This window comes from Mus caroli, chromosome 4 (genome assembly GCF_900094665.2).
Source record: "Mus caroli chromosome 4, CAROLI_EIJ_v1.1, whole genome shotgun sequence".
Taxonomy (NCBI): domain Eukaryota; kingdom Metazoa; phylum Chordata; class Mammalia; order Rodentia; family Muridae; genus Mus; species Mus caroli.
This window is the reverse complement of record NC_034573.1, coordinates 144,225,386-144,241,918: the sequence shown is the minus strand read 5'-3', so window position 1 is coordinate 144,241,918 and position 16,533 is coordinate 144,225,386. Positions and strand designations below refer to the sequence as shown.

At 51.8% G+C, this 16,533-nt stretch overlaps 1 protein-coding gene across 7 annotated transcripts in view; it reads left to right on the top strand.

The window, feature by feature from the left end:
* Prdm16 (PR/SET domain 16) overlaps positions 1 to 13,523 on the top strand; it is a 319,454-nt gene extending 305,931 nt beyond the window's left edge. For 6 of the 7 annotated variants that reach the window (XM_029476240.1, XM_029476238.1, XM_029476237.1 and 3 more), the window contains exons 13-17: positions 1,957 to 2,126; positions 2,340 to 2,514; positions 7,061 to 7,294; positions 8,123 to 8,297; positions 9,643 to 13,523. In XM_029476240.1, the coding sequence (XP_029332100.1) occupies positions 1,957 to 2,126; positions 2,340 to 2,514; positions 7,061 to 7,294; positions 8,123 to 8,297; positions 9,643 to 9,777 (889 nt within the window). In that variant the 3' untranslated portion in view covers positions 9,778 to 13,523. The remainder of the gene's footprint in view (positions 1 to 1,956; positions 2,127 to 2,339; positions 2,515 to 7,060; positions 7,295 to 8,122; positions 8,298 to 9,642) is intronic. The other variant, XM_029476241.1, reaches the window with a different exon arrangement.
* The last annotated feature ends 3,010 nt before the right edge of the window (positions 13,524 to 16,533 follow it).

Genomic DNA, 16,533 nt, shown 5'->3' with positions numbered 1-16,533 from the left:
ATATTGCTCAGGCTGTGCAAACCAAGAGTCACATCCGGGCATATTTTGCAGGTGGTCATGTGAGTCACATTGTGTCCCAGACTGTGGAAGAAAGGCTGTGTCCAAGGACACCCATGTGCCCCAGAGGCCACTCAGGACTCCCTGGGATACAGTAGAGGCCCAGACCTGTGACAAACAAGTCTGGTGAGGCAGTTAAAAGTATAGCAGGAGCAAGGGGAGCCTGGCCTCAGACAAAGCTGGAGGCTGGAGGGACCGACTGAAGAAGGGGGCCATACACAAGGGGGCGACACAAGAGTTCAAGGTGGGAAGGTCACATGCCTGGAGGAAGGGACAGAAGGGCCCCTCTCAGAGTAGCCTCCTTTCTCTGGGGCCTTAAACTTCCTTGGTTTTTATGGGGCATCCAAGGACCAGAGGATTCGCAGGCTCTGAGAGTCCAAGGGCAAAGTTAATAAATGCGGCCCTGAGTATTCTAAGCTCAACAGGGACAGAAACACAGACATCCTGGGCAGGGGCCCACACAGACCTCCAGGTCCATCCAGGGCCTGGCCCCTCCTGTACTGGATAGCACAGTGCTAGAAGAACTGCTTTGACACAGCCCCTCCTGGCTGTGCCCCTGCTGTCCTCCGCACGTCCGCAACCACATGACAAAAGGCTCGTGACCAGTGTGCTACTCTAGAGCCTGCCACCGGCCCCAAATCGCAGTGGGGCAGAGCCCATCGGAATGCAAGCCTGCTGTATTTAGAACAATCACACATCCATGTGGGTGAAAAATTTAAAAAGCCCCCCCCATCTTTGCCCTCACTGAAGCTGACATAGCAGGCTCTGGCTCCAGAGAGGAAGGCAGCCTGTCTCACAGCACTGGCGCTGGAAATCTTGTGTATTGTGTTGTCACCTAGCAGGGCTTATTTCCCAAATATGAAAGTATATTACTCGCACAAACACGGTTTTCAAGTGCCGTGTGTGTGCCTCCGAGATCCAGATAAGCTGACTGTTTTGCATATGTGTGCTCATATACCTGAGCACACACATGCACTTATACTAAACACACACTGCATGTATGCACATGGATGCAGAAAAAAATACACCACGGAGTCAGAATCCCTGCTGCAGGGTCCGGCTGTGTGTACAGCCCTCAGGGAAGCCCTGTCAGCTCAGACTCCCACAATGCACAGCTCGCTCCTTTCCAGGGCGCCTCACGTGTGCTGCGGAGCCTGGAAGGTCCCTTCTTAAATCACGCACTGTTCTTTGTTTCGGGCTTGGTTTCTTTATTGTGGGTATTGCTTGGGCCCTGTTATAAAACTGGGAGAGAGCAGGCCTCTGTTCTCTGCTGTTAGGGCCACCGAGGCCACGCCTGGAGGGCAGCCACACAGCAGACGTCTCTCACTGACCACAGCTTCTAACTGCACCATGTTCTCTGGTAAAATGGTTTCCCAAGTGCTTGGTCAACCTTGTGGGGGCGTGGCAGGCAATACTCTGAGCACACAGGAGCCCTTAGTAGCTTAAAGGATTCAATATGGCTACTAGCTGGCCTCAGCATGGAAGCCACAGTCCCAAAATCCCCCCCCCCACCTGACCTTCAGGGTTACTAAGAGCATTAGATAGCCACCATGAGTCCCCAAGTGAAATGGGACTGGTTCAGGGTCTTCAGTCAGCAGAAGGCTGCTTTCCCATCTCAGAGTAACCAGCCAGAACAGCTTTCTGCATCTTTCGGTGGCTCAAGGCTGCCCTCTTGAGGCTGAATAAAGAATGTCACCTCGCACTATCTCAGCATCTTACTCCCTCCAATATAGAGCTCAGGGATAGTTAAAACCTGGCCTAGATGTCTCTAAGAACAGAATCCTAGGACATGTCTGAACTCTCCAGCTGGGTAGTCAGGTGGCCTCGGGGACTCCACAGTGGACACAGCTCCCACCGCACTTGATCTCTCCTCTGAGGCAAGGCGCACCTGTTTTCCAGGTGCAAGTACTGTGACCGGTCATTCAGCATCTCCTCCAACCTCCAGCGGCACGTGAGGAACATCCACAACAAAGAGAAGCCGTTCAAGTGCCATCTGTGCAACCGCTGCTTCGGGCAGCAGACCAACCTAGACCGGCACCTGAAGAAGCACGAACACGAGGGCGCACCAGGTTGGTGGGGTGTTGGGCGTGGCGGAGGAGGGCGTGGTGGGAGAGGGGCGTGGCGGAGGAGGGGCGAGGGAAGAGGCCTGGCAAGCAAGGGCAACATCACCCCTCAAACAACTTTCCAAGAAACAGTTCCCTGAGATCACCCCAAGTGCACATTGGCACTGAGTGAGGGCTGGATGCCCCCAAGAATGCCCCTGACACTCAGCCCATCCACAGTGAGCCAGCACTCCGGGGTGCTCACGAACCACCTGGGCACCAGCGCCTCCTCCCCCACCTCCGAGTCGGACAACCATGCACTTTTAGATGAGAAGGAAGATTCCTACTTCTCCGAGATCCGAAACTTCATCGCCAACAGCGAGATGAACCAGGCGTCCACTCGAATGGACAAACGGTAAGAAAAATAAGCCAACCCAGGTAGGTCTAGACTCAGCTCCTCCAATGGTATTGTCCAGGATGCATGAATCTCCACCCCTGGATGATACTAGGTCCCATATGAAGGAGGTCCCAAAACAAGCAGAGTCCTCCCCACCAACCTCTCCATGTGCACACCTGCAACCACTTTTCCACTAAGAGGGAGAGGGAGACAGAGACAGACAGAGACATAGAGACAGAGGGGGAATTCAGCCAGGCTACAGAGGTGTTCTCTGACACCTCACATCCAAATGTCAGTGTCTCCTTTACGTGGGGACTCTCCCTTCGGCATGGACACCTCCATATCCCAGGAAATGAAACTGATCAGAGACGTCATTGAGGTATAGAAGTTCTCTAAACCCTAAGAAATTTCAAAAAGGGTCTCCAGTTTTGAAGAGGAGAACCAGGGGCTCATAGAAGTGGCATGACTTGCCGGCGCACGCCTTTAATCCCAGCAGTTGGGAGGCAGAGGCAGGCGATTTCTGAGTTCAAGGCAGCTTGGTCTATAGATTGAATTCCTGGACAGCCAGAGCTACACAGAGAAACCCTGTCTCAAAAAACAAAAAACAAACAAACAAAAAACAAACAAACAAACAAAAAGGGTGGCATGACTTGCTGACTCAAAACTGGCCCAGAGCCTGGAGCCAGGACCCATCCCTTATTGCATGAGCCATCATGGGCCACAGCTCTGTGCCACCAGAGTCTAGCTTGCTCCCATCCACTTTGAAGAAGTGAGGGAGGGTTCTCCAGAGATGTGTTCCTTCAGGCACTTGTCTGTACCTCCAAGGCAGGCTGCACCTCCCTTATCTCTGGTGCTTTGGGGAAACTGTGAAGACCAGACCAGTCCACACCATTAGTAATGATGTCTTATACTCTTTTTCTGCTCACAAATCTTTGGTCTTGCTGGCAGTCCCTGATTACACATGAGGGCCCAGGCTGCAGCCCACCAAATGCCCTGGCGTACCCTCATCCTGGCCTTAGGCACAGTGCTCTGAATGGAACCAGCCCTGTCCTTCAAGATGCAGTGTCTGAGAGCCACCCACTTGTTCAACAGCTTGATGCCCTCCCTGTCAGAGGAAGCTGTGTGTTAGAAGGTACCTCTACAGCAGGCCTTCCCTGACCCCTTAGAGAAGCATGACCCCTAGAGAGCATGCCCCTGTTGTTGAGACAAGCTCAAAATGTAGCTTCCTCAGACCCCAAAGCAGAACCACTTAAAGAACCATGAAGATTCATCCTCACTGGGATGGACAGGACCCAAGTATACATGGGTTCCCAGGGCCCTGGGCACCCAGAAGACTGCAAGACTGCCCCTCCATTCTGAGCCATAGTGGCAGGCCAGAGGACCCCAGCACACATGTCCAGCAGAACAGGGGACGTTTGTGGAAGGAAGAGGAAAAGCTGCTCCCCATCCTTGCAACCCTAACCGCATCATGGGTGCTCTGACAGAGCTCCCCACCATCTCCTCCCTCACATTCAACATTAATGATAAGAGCATAGTTGGACCAAGAGAGTTGGACCCCTCCCAAGCCCAGCCCATTTTGTTGAAGTGATGTCTCCAAGGTCCAGCCAGCTTTGTCCTGAGAGCTGAGGAACCAAAGGGAGGTTCCCCCACAGTTGCCACCACAGTTGTAAGAGCAAGTGTGTGTGAGGTTGCCACGACTTGGCAGTCTAGTGGGAAGGACAGCAGACTCAGCTAGGGCTGGTACCCACATTCTCTGGGTCTTTCTCTGTTGAGTCCTCCCTTTAGTGATCAGTGAGAACCCAGTGCCTGCCAGGCCAACCCAAAGGATTATCTGTGTGATGAACTGTTTTCTCAAGGACCACATGTGAAATCTAACCCCATCCCTCAGATGGTGACCTGGGGCAGGGTCCCCCTAGAAGTGTCAGAGCTACAGCAAAGTCCTACTGGATTTTGGTGGTGATATTTCACATGCAACACACACACACACACACACGAGGAGATAGATACAGGTAAAGGACCAAGGACTGTGGGAGACACCAGATCTTCCCTCAGAACCCCCAGCTGTGGTGTATCTTGATCTCTCAGCCTTTTGCTTCTCTGACCCTGGGACTGCCCCTTCCTGCTGCTGCTGTGAGCCATGTCAGTCAGCATGCTAAGCATAGCTGCCTCTAAGGCAGCATTCCTGCCTCCACCAGAGAAGCTGCCCTCCTACTTGAAGCTGACACCAATCCTCTAGGGTCCCTGCTGGGCAGCATATAGCAGAGAGTGAGCAGGCAAGAAAAGAAAGCATAAAATCTGCTTCCAAACAGCAGGATTCCTCTAGTCCCACCCAAGACCAGCCAGCAGGGGTAGCTTTACCACCCCAGCCATCCGGTGAATGTGACATCCAGGGCTCTTCCTGTCCTTGGATCTGTGGGGACTGAATTCTCTTCCACTGCCACTGCAGGGTGACAGGATCCAGACCCACCACCTAGCCTAGAGCCTTCGGTGCCAGGAGATGAACTTAACATAGGCTTGGCTGGCCCCCAACACTAGAAGCCAGGGACATAGGAAGCCTCAAGACCTGTCAAGATTCTGCCTGTCCGGGAAGCCTGGCGGGAGGTAGCGTCATGGGTGGAGTCAGCCTGCAACTGCAACAGAATGACACCACTGTGCAAGTCAGTCCACTAAAATGCCACCTTCAGTGAAAATGACCGGACTCCTCTCTCCCCCAAGACCACAGGCACTGCCCAGTCAGGCCCCCCAGAGCTGAGTAGAAATGAAGGCTGGAAAGAACTAGGAGCTCTAGACATGGGATTCAAGAACTGGTGGCCTTTTGCTGTGTCCATTGCTGGTGTGGACCCTGGCAAGATGGCCATGGTTCCTGGCGCACAAGTTATGGTCATTGACTTGAACAGGAACCAAACTAGTGGTGTTCCTTGAAGGAACTAGATTTGGCTGCTCAGTCTCGTTAGTAAGGAACCAATGCACAGAAGTCTTTCCCAGAGCCTCGATAGGAAACTAATGATTAGGAATCCAGCTGATCTTGCAGAGGACTAGAGTCTGCTTTCCCAAACTCATACCAGGCAGCTCACAGTCACCTGTAACTCCAGCTCCATCCGATCCAACACCCTCTTTCGGGATCTGTGGGCATCCACACATCTACAAACAAACAGAAAAAGATAAAGTCTTTTAAAAAAAAATCTCACCCAGAGGCTTGAACACATGGCTCAGTTGGTAGAGCATTTGTTTTGCAAGCCTAGGGATCTGAGTTCAAGCCTCAAAATCGGGGTGTGTGTGTGTGTGTGTGTGTGTGTGTTTAACGGGGTGGGAGCTGAAGAGATAGTTCAATGGATAAGAACACTAGCTGCTCTTCCAGAGGTCCTGAGTTCAATTTCCAGCAACCACATGGTGGCTCACAACCATCTGAAATGGGATCTGATGCCCTCTTCTGGTGTGTCTGAAGAGAGCAACAGTGAACTCATATACATAAAATAAATAAATATACCTTTAAAAAAAAAGAATAAGCAGCGGGCAGTGGTGGTGCACGCCTTTAATCCCAGCACTTGGGAGGCAGAGGCAGGTGGATTTCTGAGTTCGAGGCCAGTCTGGTCTACAGAGTGAGTTCCAGGACAGCCAAGGCTACACAAAGAAATCCTATTTTTAAAAAATGAATGAGTGAATAAATGAATGAGCACATACACCACATGCCCAGTGCAGGTCAGATACCCCTGGGGCTTGCTGGCCACCCAGTAGCTAAATAAGTGAGCCCAGGCCAGTGAGTGACCCTCATGGTGGATAGTGACCAAGGAGGACATGGGTGGTTGACCTTTGACCTCAGTGTATACACATATGATTACACTCATAGACACTGTGTGTGTGTGTGTGTGTATGTGTAAGAGAGAGAAAAAGAGGGGGAAGGGAGGAAGAAGGGGGAAGGGAGAAGGAAAGAGAGAGGGAAAGGGGGAAAGACACACACACCCTGAGGACAAAGGACCAAGGTCTGAGAGAGACTCAAAGACATTAAGAAAATGTCAGAGATCTGCGGAGGCTCCAGAGACCCTAGGGGCTCTTGAGTTAGAGCCTGGGCTGCAAGGCCTGACCAACATTCCCTGATGCCAGCCCTCCCTGACCATGTGTCCTGTAAGCAACAACAGCAGCAACCTAAACCCAGCCCTCACTCCCCACGTTCTGCAACCTTAAATCATTATCCCCTTGGGTGGTGCAAGCACAGATGGGTATCACAGATAGGTATCACAGATGGGTATCACAGATGGGTATCACAGAGTCCCGGGCAGGATGGGATCTGGACATTCTCTCACACCAGTATCCTAAGGGCACGTGTGTGTAGCATCCAAGTGGCATGGTATCCACTCCTCAGGGACCCTATCCTGAATCCCATCTCTCTGTCTCTCACTCCTCAGGGACTGAGGGAGTGGACAGTTGCCTTTGGACCCGTAACCTCATTTTAGTAACCACGGATGCCAGCACCTTTTGGAGGGCCGGGAAGGCAAACGGGGATAGCCACCTTTAGTGAGAAGGAAGGCCCCCTGAACACGGCCAATTTCTTCACCTGTCATTACAGGCCTGAGATCCAAGACCTGGACAGCAACCCACCGTGTCCAGGCTCAGCCAGTGCAAAGCCGGAGGATGTAGAGGAGGAGGAAGAGGAGGAGCTGGAGGAAGAGGATGATGACAGCTTAGCCGGGAAGTCACAGGAGGACACTGTGTCCCCCACACCTGAGCCCCAAGGAGTCTATGAAGATGAAGAAGATGAGGAACCACCCAGCCTGACCATGGGCTTTGACCATACCCGGAGGTGGGCGTGGCCAAGTGCCAGGGGATGGGCTGGGAGGGAGAACCTGAGTACAGGGTGACCATTCAGGAGCCATCTCCTCCAGCCTGGTCTCACCTCTGCCCAGAAGGTGCTACTACCACAAGGCTTTGGCACTTGTGGCACTAGGCTTAGGGTGATGCTAGCCAGAGTTCAGGACCCTGGGTCTCTGCTCCCTGTAGGGTGTCCAGAAGCTTCGAGTGGGGAAAAGGAAGAGAAGGGTGTACTCTGCTGACCCTGACTCGGGAGCCTGGCTCTGCTGTGCAGCTGTCCACATCCACTTGGGGCAGCAGGGTCCAGCCTCTGGCGGGGTTGTAGCCCAGCACCCATGATTTTAGAAGTTGGCCAGGCCAGAGATACTTCTTATGTCCTAACTGTTTACCAGTTACTTTCAGCAATGATTAACACTCCCAGCATTTGAGATGCCTTGGGCTGGCCCTCTGGAGCCAGCATTTTTTTCCCCAGCACCTTGTTCCTGGGGGTGGGTAGGGCAGCCAGGACCCTTTCAAAGCTGCCCAGAGCTTCCTGAAATGAAAGTCTCCTTCTGAACCCTTCATCCCTAAGCTCAGCTTGCCTGCTGCCTGTGACGTGTGCGCCCACTCATCCTTCCTGCTCGCTGCCTGTCCGCTCTCCTACATCTGTGTGGCTTCCCATCTAGGTGTCTGTGTGTCAGTGTGTCTGTCTCCTTGTGCATGTGGCTCGTGGAGACCCGTGGCATGCATGCAGGCACGGGACCAGCCATGAAGCACCAGAGAGATGCCACCAGTGGCCAAAGAGCTGACCCCAGGCCCCTCTCCCTGGTCCTTGGTGCAGGTGTGTTGAGGAGCGAGGAGGCGGCCTGTTAGCTTTGGAGCCGACGCCGACCTTTGGGAAGGGGCTGGATCTCCGCAGAGCAGCTGAGGAAGCATTTGAAGTTAAAGATGTGCTTAATTCCACCTTAGATTCTGAGGTTTTAAAACAAACCCTGTACAGGCAGGCTAAGAACCAGGTAGGTACCCAGCAGAGCCCTCGTCCCTCCTCCCATTCCCACTTGGCTTAGACAGCAGGCAGCTGCCATGCCTCCTCACCATAGGATACCTGAGAACTCTGGCTGTAGCTCTCCCATGGCTGGAGGACATTCCAATCCACAGCCCCCATGCCCACTTCATTGTCTGAAGAGACAGCCCATAGCTGTGAGCCTCCAGCAGCCTGGTGGAGAGCAGATGGGGCTTGGAAGACGGATTAACATGAGATAGCTCTCATATTATGAGTGAGGACTGTTTTCCTGGTCTTCCTATGCCATCCCCAGTCAGGAGCATCTCTCTCGGGTTCTGTTCCCTTCTCCAGCTTCTGGGTCTCCTCATCTCTGGTCTGAGCCAGGATGGGTGACTACCCTGCTGTTTTAGGAAAAGTCTCCATCGGGTGGCCCTGGCTTCTAAGCTGGAGCTAACACAGGGTCCTTGAGGGTGTGTGCAGGCTTGTTCTGGGCACTCGCTGTGTTCACATCTCAGGAACAGTGACTACAGGACTCTAGACCCCATTGTTGGGACATCAAAAGGGGCTTGGCTCTCATTCCAGCCTTCCCAGCACCACCTAAATATTTTCACCCCAATTCGTCTGCGTGTCTGTCTTCGTCTCTAACTAATTCTGTCTAGTGTTTGCTCAGAGGTATCGGGGATCCATACTGGGCACCCCCAGTGCCCACCTGTAACTCACATACTATGCTGCACACAACCCTCAGCCCTGGCACCTCCTGTCCTGAGTTTGAGGCATGAGGATGCCCCATGATTGTCCCAAACTAGCAAACACAACAGATTACCTTAAAATTGCAACAGCTCAGAGACACTTCCCACTCCGCTCCAAACAGCAGCCCACCACAGTCATTCAGAGTCCCACTAGACGATGGCAGTCTCACTAGCACAGAATCAGGAATAACTCCTGCCAATCCCCAGGATGTCCCGTAGCAGGCATCTGTTCATCAGCTTTTGCCAGTCGGTAGGCAGAGAAACCAAGGGTCGGGCGGAGGTGGAGATGCAATTGCAAGGGAGCATCCCAAGAAGGCAAGAGATCCCCGCGGGCACAGAGGCCTCTGGAGGGACTACTGTGTGTCCTGGTGTCACTGTGGGCAGGAAAGGTCCCCTCTCCTCTCATATACTCCTGTCTCCCTCTCCCAAGCCAGAGGAGTCTGAGCCTCTCTAATGCCTTTGCTTCCCTTTCTCTATCTGGACTGGGTGGGGTGAGGGAGGGAAGGGCAGGGGCGGAGCTGGACAGGTTGGGTACAGCTGGGGAGGCAAGGCTCAGGCCTACCTATCTGGGATGCCCCTCACCTGTCCTGTGTGTGCTGTGTCCCCCAGGCATATGCAATGATGCTGTCCCTCTCTGAAGACACTCCTCTCCACGCCCCCTCCCAGAGCTCACTGGATGCTTGGTTGAACATCACAGGACCCTCGTCAGAGTCCGGAGCCTTTAACCCCATCAACCACCTCTGAGGTCCTGGAGGCCCCAGGGTCGGAGTCCAAAGCCAGGGTACCAGCTGCGGGAGATGGAGAAGGGGCCAGGGAGCAGCACCCCCGCCCCCAACACCTCCACTTTGCCTCGACTCTGCTTCCAACCCCAGCCGCCGTGGCTCAAAGTCCAGCTTCTCCAATGAATCTCAGAACCTGAAGGTCCCTCGAGTAGCCGCTGGCCTTCATCACCTCTCAGAACTGGCCTCAAGGACACGATCTGCAGTGGGTGCGGTGCACGGCCACCCAGGAGCTGCTCACAGGAGCCATGGATCAGAAAACTCGTGGGCAAGGGTGGGGTCTCTATCCCAGCAGGAGCCAGTTGGCCACATCCAGGCAACTGCATGGTATGAAAGAGGAAATCGGAAAGACGTGGGCAAGTGCTATGGAGAGAGACCTCGTCAATGATTTTTATAACAAGAATCACATGATTAACCCTTTTGGTAATCTTATTGACTATAGAGTCTATTTAAGCATGTGGGTTTTAAAAAAGAAATAGACAGTATTTTTTAAAAATCAAAAAAAAAAAGACTTGCAAAATGTTTTTTTTTAAAGTAATTTTGCATCGCTTTGGAATTTCAGCTTATTGGCAAACCCACACCTGCCAGGACATCGAGCACGGCTCGGGTGTGCCCTTTATAATGTAGATAATGGAGAATTTTTTTCTATCTCTGACCTGTTTGTATAAGCCAAGGTGAAGTGTGCCCGACACAGGATAAGGGGCATGGAGCCACTCTGCTAAGTCAGATGCTGACTACACAAGAATTCATGGACGCGGTGCCTGGCTGCAGGTTTGCGGAGGGAGGCCAGGAGAGAGAGGTCGCCTTGCCCTGTGTGCTCTGCAGAGGAATCCACGGGTCCCACCCAAGACCCCCCAATTGTATGGGGAAGTCGGGAGCCAGTGGCTCAGGTCTTCCATGCTGGACACCTAAGGGTCTTCCTCTTCAGCAGCTACAGCACTGGCCTTGACTGCTGCTCTTCTGAAGGCAGGGCTCTGGGCCATGTGGAGGCCTCCAGCCTTCTACCCTCCCCAACCCTGGCAGTCTGATGCCCTCCCCATGGCCACTGAGTGTGGGATGCCTGCCCACCTGCTCCTCCACTCCAGGACACCAAGCACTACCTGTGCCTAAGACTCCAGATCAATCACGCAGTCGCCACTTCTGCTCTTTGTGTGGGTTCCTGGTGAGAATAGGACGGGGACAGGAGGAAGATCCAGGGGACCTGCCACAGCAAAGAACAGAGACAGTACAGACCCCAAGACCGGATGCCTCACTCCTTTGGGACGGTCGGAATGTGTCTACTTCTCTGCTTGGATGGGCTTTAAATTATCCCATAGGGGCCAATTTCAAATAATTTCTTTTCCTGATGGAATTTACCTTAATCTGTATATAACTTGTAATTTTTTTCTAATTCATTTCTTTCCTTATTTTATTTCTTCCTTAACAGTATTTTTGGCATTGGACAACTTATTCTGAAGAAATGATGTTAATATAAGTATGTAGTGAAGGACCAAACCGTGTGATGAGGTTGTGAGCTGTGTGATCGGTACCCAGGGAGCGGGGCGGTTGTTAATGTGCCAAATACCCCTGTGTCCCTCCCTCCAGGAGTTCCACGGTCACCACTGCCCACTTACCAGACAATCATATGATTTTGTTAAATTTGAGTTTCAGTTACATTTTAAGACAAGTATTCTATTTATTTTATTGTTTGGAAGGAGGGGGGAAAAGGCATATCCCAACAAGATAAGAGGGAACAGAGACCGCCTGGGTTGTCATTTAAAACTACAAGAGATTGTGATTGTGTCGGCGTCAGCAAACTCGGAGCACGCGTGTCATGCCGTGGGCCTGTCAGTGGTTCCCTCTGGGAGCAACTTAAACATCCAAGCACAGATCTTTTATGTTTGCTAAGGCCGTTCTGAGACAAAGACCATCATCTTTGCTGATGCTGAGTGGTCCAGGCTATGCTGGGATCCGCGATGGGGATATCCCAGAAGGCACCATTCCCCTGCAGGTTGCGGTGAATCTCAGTGACATAGCACGGAACAGTCAGTCCTGTGTCGTGCTCAGAAGCACACTCTCGTGTGCACACTGGACGGCCTGAGGCAGCAGGGACACTCTGCAGAGGAACTTGCCATGGTCCAGTGGTAAGGATTTGTAGGTCTAACTGCTCATGCTTCTCATGGGTTCGTGACATCATCTCCATGGCGGGCCGGGCCTTGGCTTGAGAATCCCAGTTTCCTCTAGGTGGGAGCTAGTCCTGTGTAAGTTCAACCTCAGATATACATGCCCCACTTTTGTAAACCCCAAATTATATGCTTTCTTCTCAGAAAGAGCAAGGTGTGTGCTTTTTTTTTCTGCGGTGTGACTTTCTCTCTCCGGTACGGGGAGTCTATCTGAATGGGGATCCTCTGTGGACCTTTTTGACAGCAGCAGAGCAGCTAAAGGCTCCCTTCTCATCCTCTGGCACGCACAACCCCTGTCCACCTCTAACCCAAGAGTCTCATCTGTGCTGAGTTAAATGCTTTGCCCCCACAAAGTGATGATTCCAAACTCAGGTTATCCTGGACAGTCATCCCCTTGGGCCCAGCACTTGGAATTTAAAAGACTCCGTCCTTGCTTGCCACCCCCGACAAAGACAGCACTTGATTTTCTGCACTGAGTTCCAGACATTCTGCCTCTACTCTGCATTGCCCTCAACCAGTGAGCTCTGCCCACCTGGCATCTCTGCAGTCTTAACAGTGCCCAGATGGCTCAAGCAAGCATCAGATCAGGTACAGGAGACCCTCTCAGGGTCAGGGAGCTGGACCAGGTGTGAGTTCAAAGGTCTTGGCCACTGGAGAACCAGCCCATTAACTTGGCTCTCTTGCCTGTTGCTGCGCAGTATAGAGCGGCAGGGCAGAGGTTCAGCCAGGATTGTTTCCCGATGATACTTTCCATTGTTTGCACTTGCCTCCCCAAATAGAAATTCATCGGGAGGCCACCTAGCTTGCATTCCCTCCAGCCCCAGGCAAGGCCACACTTAGGCCCTGTCATTGCTGCCACACCTAGGATGATCAGGTAGGAAATGCAGGGCTTCACTGTCCTGCAGGAAGGTAGATCCTGCATGAGTAAGACCCCGTACATCCCTGTGCAAACCCAGGGTGTAAGCCTCAGTAATGGGAGAGCATGGCATGGCCAAGCCTTTGGGGCCCTGCTCTCCAAGGCCGAGGAGAGCAAGTGATCTACCCAGACCCAGACTGACCTGACTCCTCTGACTCCCAGGGTCCAGACCCAGAGCTCTTGGCTTCCTCTCCCTCATCTGCCTCCACAGTGAGTGTCTGCGAAGCACTTGCTTAAATACATATCACGTGTTTTAGACTCGAAGCTCAAAGCACTGGATCGTGGTCCCTGTCCCTGCCCAAGTGACTGAGGCCTACTGAGCTGTTCACTGTGCCGTTCGAGGTAGGGAAGAAAAGGCCTCCGAGCTGTTATTGGGACAGGAGGGTGGAGAGGCCTGAGACAGACACCGCTCCCTCCTGCGGGTAGACACTGGGACACCCCTGTCCACGGAGATCAGCCGGGTATCGAAAGCCATGAAGACTGTCCCTATCCCTGAGCGATACTGTGACAAGACATTCTTGAATTCTCCCCAGACAAGGTCATTTCCCCCACCATTCCAGCCATTGTCTGTCTGTCACCAATTCACATCCTCACTTCTAGGAGGGGAAAGGTTGAGTCTTTAGATGTGCGATTGATCCCCTTGCAACTGGGGGAGCTGGGGGGTTCCTCAGTTTCTCCCACAGCGCAGCTACTCTCTTCAGTGTGGGGGAAGGGGGGCCCTGGTGTCAGAATACGTAACTTAAAGCCTGTGCGTGTGGTGGTGCGTGGTGTGTGTGTGTGTGTGTGCATGTGTGTTTGCTGTATGTGTGTGCATGTGTGCTGTATGTGTGTACTTTGAACCAATAGTATATAAATATAAATATAAATATATATATATATCCCTGACACCCGCGAGAATCTCCACCCTGTATGAGAGTTACCATTGTTACATTCAGATTGGATTCAGTTCGTTTCTGTTTCTGTTTTTGTTGTTGTTGGGTTTTTTTTTCTTTTCCTTTTAGAACTATATAGTGTTGAGAAAGGAATCAAATGTAAATGTCTGGTTTCCATATAACGTTAAAAAAGAAAATTAAAAAAACCATTAAGGAGGGGGCTGGTGTCTGCCCTGCCCCCTTCCCTGTAAATTGCTGTTGTGTTGGTAAAGCTGTGCATGGCTCGTGTTTAGCGGTCATTATTGTGTCTGTTTGTGAAATTCTTATGATGAGGAAAATCCCGTAGATGCACTTATTGAATATGTGATTAGGTCTAAGTCAGGGCCAGGAGTCCCAAAACGCCCACAAGAAAAAGATAAAAAGAAAAAAAAAATGGACCACAGTTCCTGGTGACTATGGAAACCGCCGTGAGAGAATCGTGAATCGAGAAGACGCGGCTTGAGAATAGTCAAATGTGATTTTTTTTTTTTTTTTTTGCAGATCTCATTCTGAGGCTTATGGCAAAGACAAATGTACTTGTGTAGAGGTTTCTGTGAGGTAAAAGCCAGGAGGGCCTGGTTTTGAGGTCAATGCTGTAGAATAGGACTGACTGGATACCAAATGTAATCTTTCCGATGCTACAATGAATTTATACACGAGATTGATATGCAATAAATCTGTGTGTTTTTCTAAGCCTTGGTGCCTGCAAGCTTCATTAAGGGAAGGATAGGAGGGCTGTGACCCCCTCAAGCTTAGACTTAGTGGGTCTGAGCACTATGCAAAGTCATCCTTTCCACTCGGGCACACACCCTGGGTGCGCTCACTCCATTTGTATTTCACCCAGCTAGGCCTGGAGCTGCCCCAGCAGATGAATGGGTAGAGCAAAAACCCTAGGGCTACTGGGGAGCAGGGGGCTCTCTGGCCTCACCCAGAATGCCTCTCTTATGGAGGCCCACGGATATCCCCCTGTAGTCTGCCTCTTCCACCGTCTGATCCCCAACTTGATTCTGTCCTGGTGGAGAAGCCTTGGGATAAACTAACCTGAGAAGGTAAGTGCCAAAGGTCTAAGTGCAGCTGTCCCAAGTCCGCAAGGCATGCTCCATGGTCCTGCTCCCATTCATTCTGCACCTTGTAAGGTAGGGGCTAGCTCACATCTTTGGTGAACAGTCACAACAGCCACCATCCATCTCTGCCCAGGGGCTCTGGTTTTCTCCCTGGCTCTTGGCTCCTCCTTGCCCCAGGCAAGTTACCCATTCTCTCTTTCTTTTCTTCCAAAGCAAGTCTGGCTGTTTTGGGGCAGTAGTGCCAAGCAGTAAATGCTTTTGATGCAAAACCAAGGTTGTAGGTCTGCCTTCCAGCAGCTATCCAGGGTGGCCTCTTAAGAGCACTTGTTCAGGGCTGCTGAGAAAGCTCAGAGGTAAAGGTGCTTGATCCCCAAGGAGCCACAGGATATCAGGAAAAGAGTTGACTACCTCAAGTTTTCCTTTAACCTCCACACATATACCACAGCATGTGCACACTCATAGACATGCACAAGCAACATAAATAATGTTGCTTATTTAAAAGACCCTGTATTGAGTGGCCTGGGCTAATGAAATTGACCTTGAACATGCATGACACCTGGAGCTGCCCTTTGACCTCCCAACACTCTTTGCCTTCTGCGTCCTTTCCCCCACCTTGTATATCCAGCTACCTCCGCACTCACTCCAGCCACTGGCCTCACCTTTGGCTTTTCCTCTTCCATCAGACTTCAGTGATGGGTCACATGAGCCTCCCACCTCCCACCCCAACCCACCAAGTCACCATCCTTCCCCAAGTGTTACACCAATACACTGTTGGACACAAGACGGTATCTAGACTCTAATCAACAGCTTAGAAGTGCTTGCAGGTGATTGGGCCTCAAGACAGAAAGGACCTCCTGACTCATGGCATCCTCTGCTCTGGAAGAGGGTCCTCCGTGCAGAGCTCTTGGTGCCTACACCAACCTTAGATATAGACAGAGGAAGGCTACTGTACCAGTGAATAAGTGGGTGGGGGAGTGAATGATGGCAGGGGGTGAATGAATAGATGGTGGGTGAAGGGATGGGATGGGCAGGGCAGTGGAGAAGTGGATGGGTGGATGGATGGATGAGTGAGTGGGTGAATGGATGGATGGATAGGTGGATGGGTAGATGGATGGATGGATGGATGGGTGGGTGGGTGGGTGGGTGGGTGGATGGGTGACTGGATAGGTGGATGGGTAGATGGATGGATGGGTGGGTGGGTGGAAGGACAGGTTGAGATGGATGTATATATGGATGGGTAGGTGGGTGGATGGGAGGATAAATGGTAAGTGAATGGAAGGATAGATGGATGGGTGAATAGGTAGATGGATGGATAGATGGATGGATGGATGAATAGGTAGATGGGTGAATGGGTCGTAGATAGATGGATGGATAGATGGATGATGGGTGATTGATGGATGAATGTATGGGTGGGTGGATGGATGGGTGGATAGGTGGTTCGATGGATAGGATAGGTGGATTGATCAGTGGATGGATATGGATGGATGGATGGGTGGATGGATGGATATGGATGGATGGGTGGATGGATGGATATGGATGGATGGATGGATGGATGGATGGAGGTGGATGGATGGAGGTGGATGGGTGGATGGATGGATGGATGGATGGGTGGATGGATGGATGGATATGGATGGATAGATGGGTGGATATGGATAGATGGGTGGATGG